The sequence below is a fragment of the Podarcis tiliguerta genome (assembly GCF_965153285.1).
Source record: "Podarcis tiliguerta genome assembly, chromosome: 12".
Classification (NCBI taxonomy): domain Eukaryota; kingdom Metazoa; phylum Chordata; class Lepidosauria; order Squamata; family Lacertidae; genus Podarcis; species Podarcis tiliguerta.
The window spans coordinates 21,292,404-21,306,460 of record NC_139545.1 but is presented as its reverse complement, the minus strand read 5'-3'; the positions used below and the strand labels follow the sequence as shown (position 1 = coordinate 21,306,460).

Below are 14,057 nucleotides of genomic sequence, written 5' to 3'. Positions count from 1 at the left end.
GCTGGGGGGCCTGGGGTTAGAGAATAGAAATGACCTACTGTACCCCCACCTCCCAGTTGCTACCTGTAAAAGTGATGTGTTTGTCAAGCAATTCTAAAAAGCAGCTCGGAAGAAAAGTTCATTTGGAGTCAACTGTTCATGTATCTTGTTATTCTCAGATCTACTTCCCATCATTCATTGAACATGGGTAAAAGACCATAATGTGTCAGCAGGCAACATGCCTTTACACAATACAGTTCCTTGCCTTACTAGAGTCTAGAAACTAGAGGGGAAAAGGGGTTAAGGGAATACCCTCACAATTGCCATTACAACAAAGATTTAGTCCACTTTCTGATGTAAACATTGTACATCAGCTCTATGGGTGGGCTGAATAATGAGGCAAATCAGGGTGATTTGTAAGTCTCTTCCTCTGAGTTAAAGCACAAAGTCAATACACCCTTTAGTTAGTTCAGGCCCCCCCTCAAAGGCTTGTTTCTTTCTGTCACCCTGTTGTTTCTGTACCTTATAGTTCCATGGTTTCCTATATCTCTATGTTTCCCTAGTTTGATGCACTTCACAAGAAGTGAGGCTTTGGAAAATGTTTCCTGCAGAACACTGAAGAGCTCTGGATTATTATTATTTTTGGGTCCAATTGCAGCAGTGAAATAACTTTTTAAAAAATTATTTAAGAGTTTCATTAGAGGTTTTGTTTTTTTTATTAAAAAAACACACCTACATTGCTCTGCTTTAACAACAATGAAACCAGAGCTCTTCAACGTTTTGGACAGCCCCATGTTGTAGGCACACAAGCCCCAGAAAACAAATGGCAGTGTGAAGCTGCAAAGTTATTAAAAATATACTTACAAGAGTACACACCGCTCAGTTACTTCTTAATTATTTTAATGTAAGGAAGAGCAAGACACCAACCCCAATTGAGCCCCTTTTATCCTCCCCACAAAAAAACAAAACAAAACCCTGGCCTTTTTGTCTGAGCTTTGGCAGACTTAATTCATTCAGCAAGTGGGGGCGGCTCCTGTGCATATAAATTCATCTACTTGAGCTCAAAGGGGGAAATGTTCTAGTAGCCATTTTTATATTTCCCATTATAGTGAATGAGGCCTCAGAGCAGCTCCGAGGCCAAAACACAGAATGAAGCCAAAAGAGCACGAAACAACTCAGAAGCAGATTGGTTTTTTTTAAAAATGCATAGACTCAGGTACAAGGGAAAACCTGCCCCAGGCACACCCCTACTAAATGCCAGTTTCTATCATAATCACCACAGAAATCTGATGTAGTAAAATGATCTCATTGTGATTTTTTCAAATCAGACAAATTCATGTAAATCTGCCATGCATTGCATGTTACAATCCTTCTTCTGGATGCCATTTCATGCCATCGCAACACAACGTAGTCCAAGAGTTTGAATTACATGGAAATGGCAGGTTGTCGTTTCACTGATTATGTGATTATGATACACAGAACGGTTTAAATGCAATTATTCCATTTTATCATTGCAAATAACTACTGCTGATTTTTTTTTAATTAAAAAAGAAAAACTGTAGAACTCCAGCATTCATTTAAGGGAAGAGTTCATAGTGCTTTCAGTGATCATTTCCTATTCTAAATAAGTCTTCTTTGCAGATAATATTTCATATTATATTAGCTCTTTCATAAGAGATGAACAGCAGGCTGCCACTGTCTGCCCTTTCCGATATTGTTTTTTTAAATATTATGAACTTCTTTAAACTTCAGGGGAGCTCATGTTAACAAACAGGTAAGGATGAAGCAGTTTCTTAATTCACCAAAGGAGGCCTTGAGCATTAGCAATTATATTTGCTTGGCAAATTATTTTCAGTTGCATGACTGCAGCAGTCGGTAAAGGTCAAGAAGTTTGAACAGTGGGATTAGAAATCATCCTCATTGATTAGTTTGTTCAAACATCTTAAAAATTCACAGTAATGTAGGTTGTGCTTCAAGAAAGCAAGGCTACCTCAGAGAGTCATTGTTGAGACACACAGCTTTCTTAGAAGACTGGAAGAGCACACTTCACTCTTCGACAATAAAAGGCTTACTTTCAGAGCGTTTAGAAATAGGGATGTACAACCGTCACTTTTCTTCATCCCAAAGGGCTTAACCCTTTGCAAATGGTCCAAGTGAGCGGACACAAAGGATTGACATTTTTGTGCATACTCTCAAGTGACCACATGCAAAACACCTAGCAGGCACTCAAAGCACTCCAGCACATTTGCCAACACCTCCTTCCCCTTACCTGCCTCCTAAGGCCCTCAAAAATATTACCTGGGGCAGAAGAAAAGGTAGAAGGTGATAGGAAGGCTTCTTGGCAGAACACTGTGTCCTCACTGAGGAGGACACTGGGAGTGGGTTTGTACATCACAACATCGTAATATATCAATTTCTTCCAAGGATTGGGTTATGTCCCATCCAGATGTGCTGGGACATGAACTTCCAGTGCCCTCTTTAGTGTAGATGTCTCTCCCTTCTTCTGTCCCTGGTAGGTTTGGGGACCATTGAGAGGGCAGGGAAGATGGAGATGAAAGTGGCAATCAAACAGAGGCACTATTTTTTTCACTTTTATGATCCCCTCATTTTGATTATCCATAGCATCTTTGTGTAAAAATATGAATTGCTTGCCCTCAAAGAATCAGCCACATCCGGCAATTCTTCTGTTTCTGGATTGGCTTCATGCAGAGATGCAGCAGACAGCACTTTCTAATGGAGGTTATGGTTCCACTGCATCTTCTCATTGAGTTAAATTCCATTGGGAGAGCCATGTTTGTCTGTTGCAGCAAACACACACAAAAAAGGAGTCTTGTGACACCTTGAAGACAAAATAGATTTACTGTGACATAAGCTTTTGTAGATTTGACTGCATTTCCTCAGAATGCTTGAAGTGTGAGTTGGCACAGGGGAGAAAAGTGTGAAGCCTTGGGAATAATTAGGAAGCTGCCTTATACAAGTTCAGACTATTTGTTCACCTAGACCAATATATCTGATTGGCTGTATTTCTCCAGGGTCTTAAACAGAAGTTTTCCCCTCACCTGCTACCCAATCTGTTTTAGCGATACTAGGGACTAAACCATGTGCTCCATCACTGAGCTTTAGTTTCATCTCATAGTTAAGTGGCTTGCAATTAAATTATTATCCAAGTACTCAAAATACAGAAAAGTGACAGAATGCACCCAAGTGAAGGTTCACTGGAAAAAAGGCAAATATCTAAAGGGCTGTCACATGGAAGATGGAGCAACCTTGTTTTCTCCTGCTCTGGAGGGCAGGATCCAAACCAACATATCCAAATTACAGGGAAGAAGATTCTTCCTAAACATCAAGAAGAACTTTCTGATGGTAAGAGCTGTTCAACAGTGGAGCAGACTCCCTCAGACGGTGGTGGACTCTCCTTCATTGGAGGTTTTTAAGCAGAGGTTGGACGGCCATCTAAAATGGAGATTCCTGCATTGTAGAGAGTTGAACTAGATGACCATTGGAGTCCCTTCCAATATTCTATGAATCTTACCGAGAGGGAGTGCACTGCATCTTCTGGGTGTGACCAGTTTGGGAGCCTTTGGTCTATTTTGCCGTGCCTATTTTGCCGTGGCTTTCAGATTAGCAATTATCAGACTGTTGGCCTCATTTATTTCTATTTGTCCTGTGATTTCTTCCAAACATCAGTCTGATTGACATTTGTTCTCATTCACGAGTAAACAGTGGGTTTCCCCAAGGAAATTGGAGGGACAAATCAAAACCTCTTGGACAAGCCCTAAGCCCAAGCATTGCTCATTTCAATTAGATGTGTCCTGCAGAAAACAGGAGGGCCTCATTCATCAATTGCCTTCTTTTGAATATTACTTTAGTAGTGACATTCAGTAGGTGTGGATACTCAGAGCATTCCTTTTTATTGTGCCATGAAATATGGCAAATATTGTGACTGTATTATGTATAAGAAAGTGTTTTGCAGAAAAATGTTATTGAATGCAGTGACAAATGACTGAAGCCTTTTGTTTTAGTGCTGCCAATACAAACAGCCCTAAAATACCAACTACCTGGCCCCGTTGAATTATTGGCATTGTGAAAAGTCTCACTTCTCTCAGGTGGGACTCCCAGGTGTTTTTGCATACGATTGCAGCCTAAGACATTTATGATAATCAAGAATTAGATAGCCTTTCTCCATTTCTTTTTTTGGCAGTTGGTGCCAGGGAAGCTAGCTTCCCCTTTTATCATTTCTTTAATTGAGAATTTATTTTAAAAGATTAAACTAACATAAAATAAAAATGGCATCCATGAATATTCAACATAAAACTTTTTGAGATACTTTGCTGCTACTAGTCTGAGGTCATATAGCTCCCAGCTTCTAGAGTTCATAATGGGTTAGCTACTGCTGTTCATTTAAGACCCACGTCTGACCCTGTGAGGAATGGGGCTGTAGATACTATGAGGTGACTGAAATGCATTTGCACACATTATTATTATTATTAGTAGTAGTAGTAGTAGTAGTAGTAGTAGTTGTTATTATTGTTTTGCTGTTTCACATGGTCTAGGGTGTGAGTTCTGGCGCTGAAAACACACAGTCTTCGCCGTCGAATATATTTTGCGTTTGGGTATCGCATGTGGCGATACCTTTGCTCCCCGCTCTCCCCGCAGTAACAGCGTGAAAAGCCCGCCATTTCTCCCTCCCGCCAAAACCCGGCGCTTTGTCTGCTAGCCAATGGGGTGTCCCCGCCACGCCGCCCGCGCGATGCCCTGCACCCGCGAGGGAGGGAGCAACAAGGCTCGCGGCAGCTGGTGGCTCCCGGCAGGGCTGTGAGGGGTGGGGGGACTCGGCGAGCGCGCACGCGCAAAGGGGTCTCTTTGGCTTCGCGCGCAGGGCGCCTTCCCCGGGTCGGCGAAAGTGGGCAGGAGCGGCGGCGGCGGCGGCGAAAGTAGCATCCTTTCCCTATGCCCGAAAGTCCGCGGCGGCGCTGCTCCTCCTCCTCCTGCTCCTGCTCCTCGCCTCCTCCGCCACCAGCGCGCTTTGCACTTTCTTCCCCGCGACCCCATCCTTCGCAAGGCAAACTTTGATGGAGAATTTCACACCGCGCTGGAAAAATGCCTGTTATGAAAGGATTACTGGCACCTCAGAACACCTTCCTGGACACCATCGCCACTAGGTTTGACGGCACACGTAAGTCTCGCCCAGGCAAGGCGCGCCTCCGGGCAGCCAGAGGCGAGGCGCTTCTCGGGGCTTGCGGGGAAAACTCTCCATCCCATCGCCGGCGCTGTTTTGGGGAAGGAGGGCTCGGGAAATGGCTCGGATCAAACTTTGCAGACTATTTCTTCGCAAGGGGTGGTGAATTCTCTCGTTTTTTAAAAAGAAAAAAAAGGGGGTGCTTTCCATTATTGCCCATCCAAACATCATTATGATTGTCACTTTAGAAACTTTGGGTATCCAAAGAGACTTTGCGATCAAAGATGATTTCATATCCCCCCCGCCCCGTTCCCCGTTCAATTTCTCCCTTGTGTGATCTGGTATAAGATCTATTCGGTAAATCTCCTCGGAAGTAAGGGACCTGGATGGAGGTGGGAGGGACAGAAACAGGCAGACCTCGTTCTCAGAATGGAGCTTTGATTTTTATTGTAATTTTTTTTTTTTAAAAAAAAGATCTCTTTAAAAGCTTAATTCCGGTATGCCAGGTTGTGTATTGGCTGGGCAGCTGTTGTCTGAGGTTACTGAATGAAGTCTATATCCGTCCGATTAATGAATGAGTTTATTACGGCAGCCGGGAGAAAAAAGGGAGAAAGGTTAGCTTTTCAGGACCCTGGACAGATCCAATCGTTCTCACCCAGAAGTATAATCCTAGATTTCTCTCTGAAGGGTTGCGTGCGTCCCTGATGGCCTGTTTTTTCTTTTTTTAACGTTCCAGCTGTTCCTTGTGTTTGTGTGTGTGCTTAAAAAGGAAAAGAAAACCCAGTTAGAATACAATTTCCCTCCCTTCACAGAACACACATGGCCTTCCTGCTGCTTCTGTTAATCCCTGTTCAATGGTTCCCTTGTGATATATTGTATTCACATAGTAGGGGTGTGTGTATGTATAATTGAACACATGCACATGCGACAACACACACACAAATACACACCACCTGAAGGATTGATCCTGTTGGTAGACTTTCTTTTTTGGAAGAATGTTGCTATCTGCCCTGATAGAGGTAGAACTATTTAAATATTTAAATAAAAGGAGTACATAAGGATCATTCAGCAAAAGTTCATTAGCAGTGGGAGAATGTCAGTATTTCTGTGAAGTCTGTAGCTGCTTTTAGGAAGATTACCATGAATCAGTTCTTTAAAGTGTTGACAATTCTTGGTTGTTGCTTCCACCCCACATATCCTATGAATATTGCGCTAGTCAAGACTCTGCTTCAATGCATCAGGGTGATACAGTTGCATCTTCTTAAATTGTAAGATGTTAATTATAGTCTATAGCTACAGTAATCACTTATAATAAATCGTAATGCTGAATTAGACTGTGTCATACTCTGGGACCAGGTTAGTAGGCTTAGATGAAAATGTTAGGCTTTCATTTAGGCATAAATTTTCCAGTTTTCCAGCTCTATTCTATGTTAGCAATTTCAAGTAATTTCAATTTGAGAAATTAAAAATAAATATCCAGGGCAGGTGCTTCATACTGGAACATGGAACCAAGTGAAAGCAGAAGGATCCCCCCCATCCCCCCCAAAAAATGATGACGTATCTTCTAGGTTGACTTATGTTCAAGCATTTTTTTAACTATAGAAGTAAAATGTCATTTTGTTTAGCTGTTTTAAAAAGACCCCTATACCAAACAACTTTTTATATGTAAATGGATAAAGAAATACACCCACCCTTGAGCTCAGTTGGACTTCTGATTTTTGGACTTCTAGAGGAATGCAGGTTACATCACAACCAAGCCAATTTGAAGTACATGTGGGCAAAGGATCTAAATTTGGGCTAAATACAACACTCTGTTGGGGTTGTGGTAAAAGCTGCCAATCTTTCCTCAAATTTCAATGTTATAATGTTATGTTCAAAGATGGCACATGACTGAGTCAAGACATGCCCTTGCTTAACTCTGTCACTAAAATCAATGAGACGGATAAATACTCATTTTTAATAGACCATGTCCTTAAATATTGCACAGTACAATTTACATAAACTATTTTGTCCTGCAGACCCCTTTGAAAGTGATATTACGGTGTTATAAATGTTGAGCCCATGTTTTAACATAGCAACATTGACTGTAGCTAACATAGCTCCTTTTATTCTAAATCTTTGGGGAGGATATATTTTGTTGTCATCAGTAAGACTCTTATCCAGCAATACATCTTTAATCCTGTGGAGAATTAATTCTAATTCTGGGCAACAGTACAGGAAAGGATTCCTGATCATGTTGGGAAATATGTTCTGATTTATAAAGCACTCTCATTAAAGCATAATTTTTTTTTATCTATTTCATCTTTAATCATTGAAGTTTACATGTGACAGAGAATCTTGGCAGATTGAATCACCTCAAGTAAAAAAGAAAACTTTGCTTGGGTCTTTATATGCTTGTACTTAAGCAATTTAGAGGGAGGCAAATTTCATCAGCTGAAGTGTCTCCATAATTGTCTTCTAAGGGTCTTCTCTCAAACAGTGGCCAGAATTTGACTGGGAAGTTCACAAGCATGTTTGCAATAGTGACAGGCAACCACATTTCTCTCTACTTTGCTTAGGAACACAATGCAGTTCGGATTTTAATTGAGAATTATTTGTACATTTTCATGATTTCCCAAACTGCATTCATGGTACACATGAATAACATGTGCAATATTGTTATTCAGTGTCACAATGGCTAGGTTGAAGTATGCCTCTGAATGCCACTTGCTGGGAATCAGAACTGGGCCAAGAGCTGCTGTGTTGGGGTCCTGCATGCAGGCTTCCCATAAGGCATTTGGCTGACCAGTGTGAGAAGAGGACGCTGGAGTAGATGCTGCCGTGCTCATCTAATGTTTTTATGCAGTTCCATCACTCACCAGGTGCTACACCTGAGCAGTAGCATACATATCTCTCCAGATAATATTGGGAATTGGTGTGGAAAGGAGCATACTAGTCCTGTTGGAGGCACTGCTGTTATGGCAATCACTGTTAAAGTTAAAGAGGAGAAATAGGTTGTATTTCATCACTAGCATTTGTTCTGCAGTACAATGGGTCCCTGTATAATGTTAGTGATAAATGCTCAAGCGTTTAGACAAACATTATGAATTGAAACACCCCCTTTTCAAACTGATGGTTGCAGTTGACAAGAGACACAAAAATACAATTTAGGACGTCTTGCTTGAAATTAACTCCCTTCCCCAGTGTTGTGTGATTCAGAAAAGAGCAGATCTCGAATATTGGTCTCACTTGTAGCAAATGAAAGCAGCTGGGATATCAGCACAGTTGGCTATCTGAAGTGAAATTACTGAATAAATAAAGACTCATGGATTGGTTTGGATATTACCCTTCTGGAAGTATGCTACATTTGCTTCATTACTGGCTATTACCAGCAGTTTATATGAATTTAAGTAGCCTTAAAGTACTCAAGCTGTAATCTTACATGTTTTACTTTAAAGTGCTCTTGTTTTTAATAGATGTTTTTATCTAAGAAAGTGTGCTTAGAATCATAGCCTAATGCACTAACTTGGAAGTAAGCCACCTTAGAATCAATGGTACTTATACTGGAGTAAACATGATTGCTTGCGATGGTATTGCAAATCTTCAAGAGCACGTTTTGAAATGCAAGTAAAGAAGAAGTGGGGCAGCCTGAAGTCCCAAGGCCATATGCGGCTCTCAGCCAAATTCCATGTGAGTTGCCAGGAGTGAAATAATGGGTGGTAGAAGAAAGACAGAGAATGAGAAAGAGAGTGACTACACACTTTTAGCTCTAGCCCACTAGTGGCTCCACCCATGTCCACCACCAGTACGCAGCTCTTGAAAAGTTACTTTTAAGGAAATCTGACTACTGAAGGAAAAAAGTTTCCTCACTGGTGACATAATGGATGGGAATGCTGCAATGACTTCTAGATCTTCTTTAAATCTTTGTGGGACCCCCCATGCTTTCCCCATTTCCATGGCGGCTGGGGTATAGCTTCTATCTCCCCAAGGACAGCAGCTTTTGTGCTCATTGGCCCATTGGCAGGGTGATGTACTTCCAGGGTGCTGTGCCACCATCTATTTTATCTGGCTGCGGCTATCTTGCCATTGCCTTCTTGAGGGATAACCTGTTGGACACATTCATTCTGCCTCTTGGCTTTTCCAGACTGACAAGCACTCCTTAGACTTCAGCAATTTCTTGAAATCATTGTCACCATCTGTTAAGCAAAGTCCCTCTACTAGTTAATTAGAAATAAGAGTAGCAGGAGAAAGAGATATGCACTCAGCAATGCAGGGGCAAAATAGGTAGTTGGGGGGGGGGACCACCAGTGATTGCTTTTCTCATAAAATTTCTGCAGGGAAAAACGATTGTATATTTTTAAAGAAATCCTTTGGCGGTTTGTTTTTTGCTACATATATCTGCAATGTTTAAATATGTAATTACTAAAAGCATAGAAAAAGTATTAAGGGTACAGTGAAACGTAACATAAACCAATACACATGTGATTAAAAGTGTTATCATAATGCTGATATGGTTCAATATACTGTTACACGCCTTCCCAATCTCTGCAGAGTAGTGCAAGATTCCAGAGGTATCAGAAACACTAACCTGGGTCTGTGTTCCCTTTTGGGACAGTGAGGCACAGCGGAGAAAGTCATGTCTTTATGATAGATGCCTTATTTACACATATATACAACCTGAATCTAGATGAAGGGATTGCAGAGCATTCAAATCCCTCCACTATAAGATTCCAGATTCCATTGAATTCAAGGAACAGCAAAAAGCCATGCTCTGTGTCTCTTTTGTTTCAGCCTGTCACCGTCGGTCCACATTGTGTTCTACCCATCATTCTCTGCTTCCCAAACTGCTTGCAAAAGTGACACTTTTTTCTTGATTGATTACGTCATCTACCCTGAAACCCTCACAACCAGAGGAGGGTTCCCTCACCTCCTTGTCCAGCAGTCTGGCACTCTCTCTTGATGGTTTCCTTGATGGGCCATTACTCTGCTTTGTTCCTTAATGGCTTACCCTCAGCTAGCCTTGCCAGGCTAGTCTGGCTTGTTAGCATAAACAAACCCCCGGAATTTCCATGTTTAGTAGACTTTAATCAAGCCTTGATTAATTCTAACTCTTACCAATTTTAAGAATTATGGGTGCCTTGCACTCACATAATTCTGGCACCCCAACACATACAATTAACTGGTGTTTATGTGAACCCTTTATCCTGTGGGACTTCACGAGTTCTCCGACAATAGATGCCAAATTTGGAAGTGGTCTCAAATCAAGAAAAAGATAGGCTAGGAAAATGGAAACCAAAGGACAGTTTCCAATATGAGTTTTGGATTGCTGATAAGGGCGGAAAGCATTTCTGTGCAATCCCGTATATGATGTCTGGGGACAGTGTGGGTTAGGATTGTGTTCCTGTTTCCCCAATTGGCTAGTGGAGACGAACACAGCTGATTGAGGATAGGCAGGGAAAGGTGTTCTGCTGCACCTGCAGCCCTTGCTTCACTGGAGTGATCAAAATGCTCCTTCTAGCAGGAGGTTCCCTAATGGAGCATTTCCTAACAGGGTAGCGTGCCAGAGGTTCTGGATCTGCTGAATCCCCCAAAAGGCCAATCATTGGGCCCTTCTGCTGCTGTTCCACACTCCTGCTCTCTAGCCCCATTTAGGATTGCTCCACTGACTTACGTGATTTCAGTGGTACCTCGGCTTAAGAACTTAATTTGTTCTGGAGGTCCATTCTTAACCTGAAACTGTTTTTAACCTGAGGTACCACTTTAGCTAATGGGGCCTCCCACTGCTGCCGCCGCACGATTTCTGTTCTCATCCTGAAACAAAGTTCTTAACCCAAGGTACTATTTCTGGCTTAGCGGAGTCTGTAACCTGAAGCATCTGTAACCCAATGTACCACTGTATATATTTATTTGTTCTGCCTTTTTCTCTGTTCAATGTGACCAAAGTTCACAATACCTATAAAATATCAAGGTACAATAGAATATAAGCAGGATAAAGTCAACATCAAGAGAACACCACTCCCCCCCCCAAAGAAAATACCTCCCTCCCAACCATAAATTAAGTTACAAAAGCACAATGTAAAAAAAGTCTCACTTGTTTATAATGTGGTACAGAAGAAGCAGCCAATGCAGTGCCATCCTCATGTTTTGAACCACAACCCTCATCAGCTCCAGCCCACATGGCGAATGGTCAGGGACTATAGGAATTGTAGTCCAACAATATCAGGAGGCAGCTATATTGGCTCCAATTGGGGTTTAGAGCAAGCTTTTCTAGGAAGTAATTTCTATATTTAGGGCACCAGAGCAAAGAAGGCCCTTCTCAATGTGCAGAAATAATTAAATTTATGGACACGTAATAGACAGAGAGGGATGCGGGAAGGTAAATGGCGTTTCCATGCGCTGCTCTGGTTCGCCAGAAGTGGCTTAGTCATGCTGGCCACGTGACCCGGAAGCTCCATTGGCCAGTAAAGCGAGATGAGCGCCGCAACCCCAGAGTCGATCACGACTGGACCTAATGGTCAGGGGTCCCTTTACCTTTAATAGACAGAGAGGGTTGTACGGGAAAAGGTACTGAGGTACATTGGATTCAGGCCTTGTAAGGCTTTATATCCTATAATCATCACAATGTTGAATGCACCCAGAACTGGACAGGCAACCAGTGTGCTTTGAAAGGTCTTTTCTCTTGCAGATATTTTACATAGTCTTCAATGGCTCCTTTTTGTAAAGTTCCATACCCTCCCATTTGATACTGTTTGGGAGAGTGAGGGCAAAGCAATATATTATCATGTGTAAGAATAGCTTACAAGTTCCAGGATGAAATTATTACAAATGTTTAATAAAAGACATATACACCCAGGCCAATAGATTCTGAGAGTAATAAATTTACCTTTACATAAGAAAAGAAGAAATCTAATAAATCGCAGACACTTCAAGAAGATGAGATTTTGCTGGAAGAAGGTTTATATATGAATTTCCGTTAACTAAGTAAGCTGCAAGTTCTGTTACTTCTTTCCATTGGACAAAGAAAAATATTAAAACAAAACAAGACAAAACCACAACTTCCTGGATTTTGGTTTCCAGCACTAGGTTGCACATTGATATGCAAGCATTAAGATAGTTACATTACCAACACTGAGGGACCTATAGCAAATGTTGCAGACCCCAAATGTTGGATAAGAACATGTACTGTGCATAGTTACACTCACATGGTTGGTTCACATGGGGAATATGAAAAAGGAGGGCAAAGAGGCTGAGATAAGATGCAGTTAAGTAGTGGGGAACAAGAGCCTTGGTCGTTGGAAATGTAAAGTATGACTGTTGCTCTCTAGCAATGATTTAGGCGGTCACAGTTTCAAAAGACAAGAATGAAATAATTGTGTAATTTAGTTTAGAGTGAAATATGACCGTGCAATTTTAAACCAATTTCAAAAACTGGGTTACCCTGAAGATATCACAATAAAGGCAGGAAGAAAGGTTTTTTAAACATACAAACAAACAACAGGTCAAACTGTTTGATGACATGATTTTGTTTATCTCCATGTTCAATTCTGCCTTAAGTCCACATCAAGTGTTCCCTTTAAACCTCTCTCTGAGGTTCCTGTAGCCTTGTTCCTGTCTCTCATCTGCTCCATCCTTTGCTCATCTGTTTGGATGGTATTCAGTTAAGTCTAACTCAGAGTACACCTATTACTGTTAGTGAACCTAAGTGAGGCATGCCCATTAATGTCAATGGATCTGCTCTGAGCAGGATTAGCAGTGAATACAACCCATTGTGGCCAATTGTTTCCCCTGCCCAGTCTTACTCTCTTCATGTTTCTGTCAGCATTTTGTTGGGTGGGTGGGGGGATAAAGGGGAAAGGAGTTTGTGTAATTGCCTCTTTGTTTCTCAAAGACATGGTTGGGAACTTTGTTTCCCTTTACATGGTCTTTCAGGCCCTTTGCTCAAAGACATGGTTGGGAACTACTGTAACCAGAAAAGGGAGGATGTTATGTACTGAGTTGAATAGGATCCAAACTGCAGCAGTCTGATTGGTCCTAGAACAATAGGACCCAAAAGGCAGTCTGATTGGTCCTAGAACAATAGGATTCAGAATGCAGCAGTCTGATTGGTCCTAGAACAATGCAGCAGTATGATTGGTTGGCAGGAACCACCAATCATGCTCCAGATAGAAGTGAATCCACAACCTGATTGGCTTACAGTAGAATTCCGGAATTAGCCAATCATGTGCAGCCCATTGTGTAAATAATGTATATAAAGCAGATACTTTGAGGGGACTTTCATTCATTCCATCTCACCACTATGAGCTGAATAAAGAGCATGAAATCACTTTGCGACTCTGAGTATATTTCAGAGGAGTTGTGTCATTTCAGAGGAATATGGTGGTGGATTCTACATGGTCAGTAAATCTCATTAGATAAACTCTTTTCTGCAGTTGTGATTCAGACATTTTCTAGGCAATGGTGAGGGCTAGGAACATACTTGTAAAGTAACATTTTCAAACTCAAAATATGAGATACCCAGTTTCATGCAATGTCGATTTAAAATAATGATCCGTGTACTGCTTGCAACATTGACCTGGGCTGCATGCTAGTTTAAAGTGCATTATGTAATAGTCAGAGAGTGCCCCATCCACTGTTGTTCACTCCATCCTTCTGGCTGTTACAAAATGAAGACCATGGTAGTAAATTAAGCATGTTAATAATGCATTGGGTAGGGGGCAAAATAATCCCTTTGTTGTAAATCTGTAACCTGCAATGTTCTGAATATACTGCTAAGATGTTTCTTTAGTTTATTAGATTCAGAGGGCTTGAAAAGAGAATGGAATCCACATTTAATGGAAAAGAAATGTTTTATCCTTCTACAAATGGGGAAGAATTTTCCAAATACACCAATGAAGGGTTTTATTTTTATGCCTGCACAACT

At 41.4% G+C, this 14,057-nt stretch overlaps 1 protein-coding gene across 2 annotated transcripts in view; it reads left to right on the top strand.

The window, feature by feature from the left end:
- Window positions 1-4,875: 4,875 nt before the first annotated feature.
- KCNH8 (potassium voltage-gated channel subfamily H member 8) overlaps window positions 4,876-14,057 on the top strand; it is a 149,450-nt gene continuing 140,268 nt past the window's right edge. For both annotated transcript variants that reach the window (XM_083404681.1, XM_083404680.1), the window contains exon 1: window positions 4,876-5,155. In XM_083404681.1, the coding sequence (XP_083260807.1) occupies window positions 5,080-5,155 (76 nt within the window). In that variant the 5' untranslated portion in view covers window positions 4,876-5,079. The remainder of the gene's footprint in view (window positions 5,156-14,057) is intronic.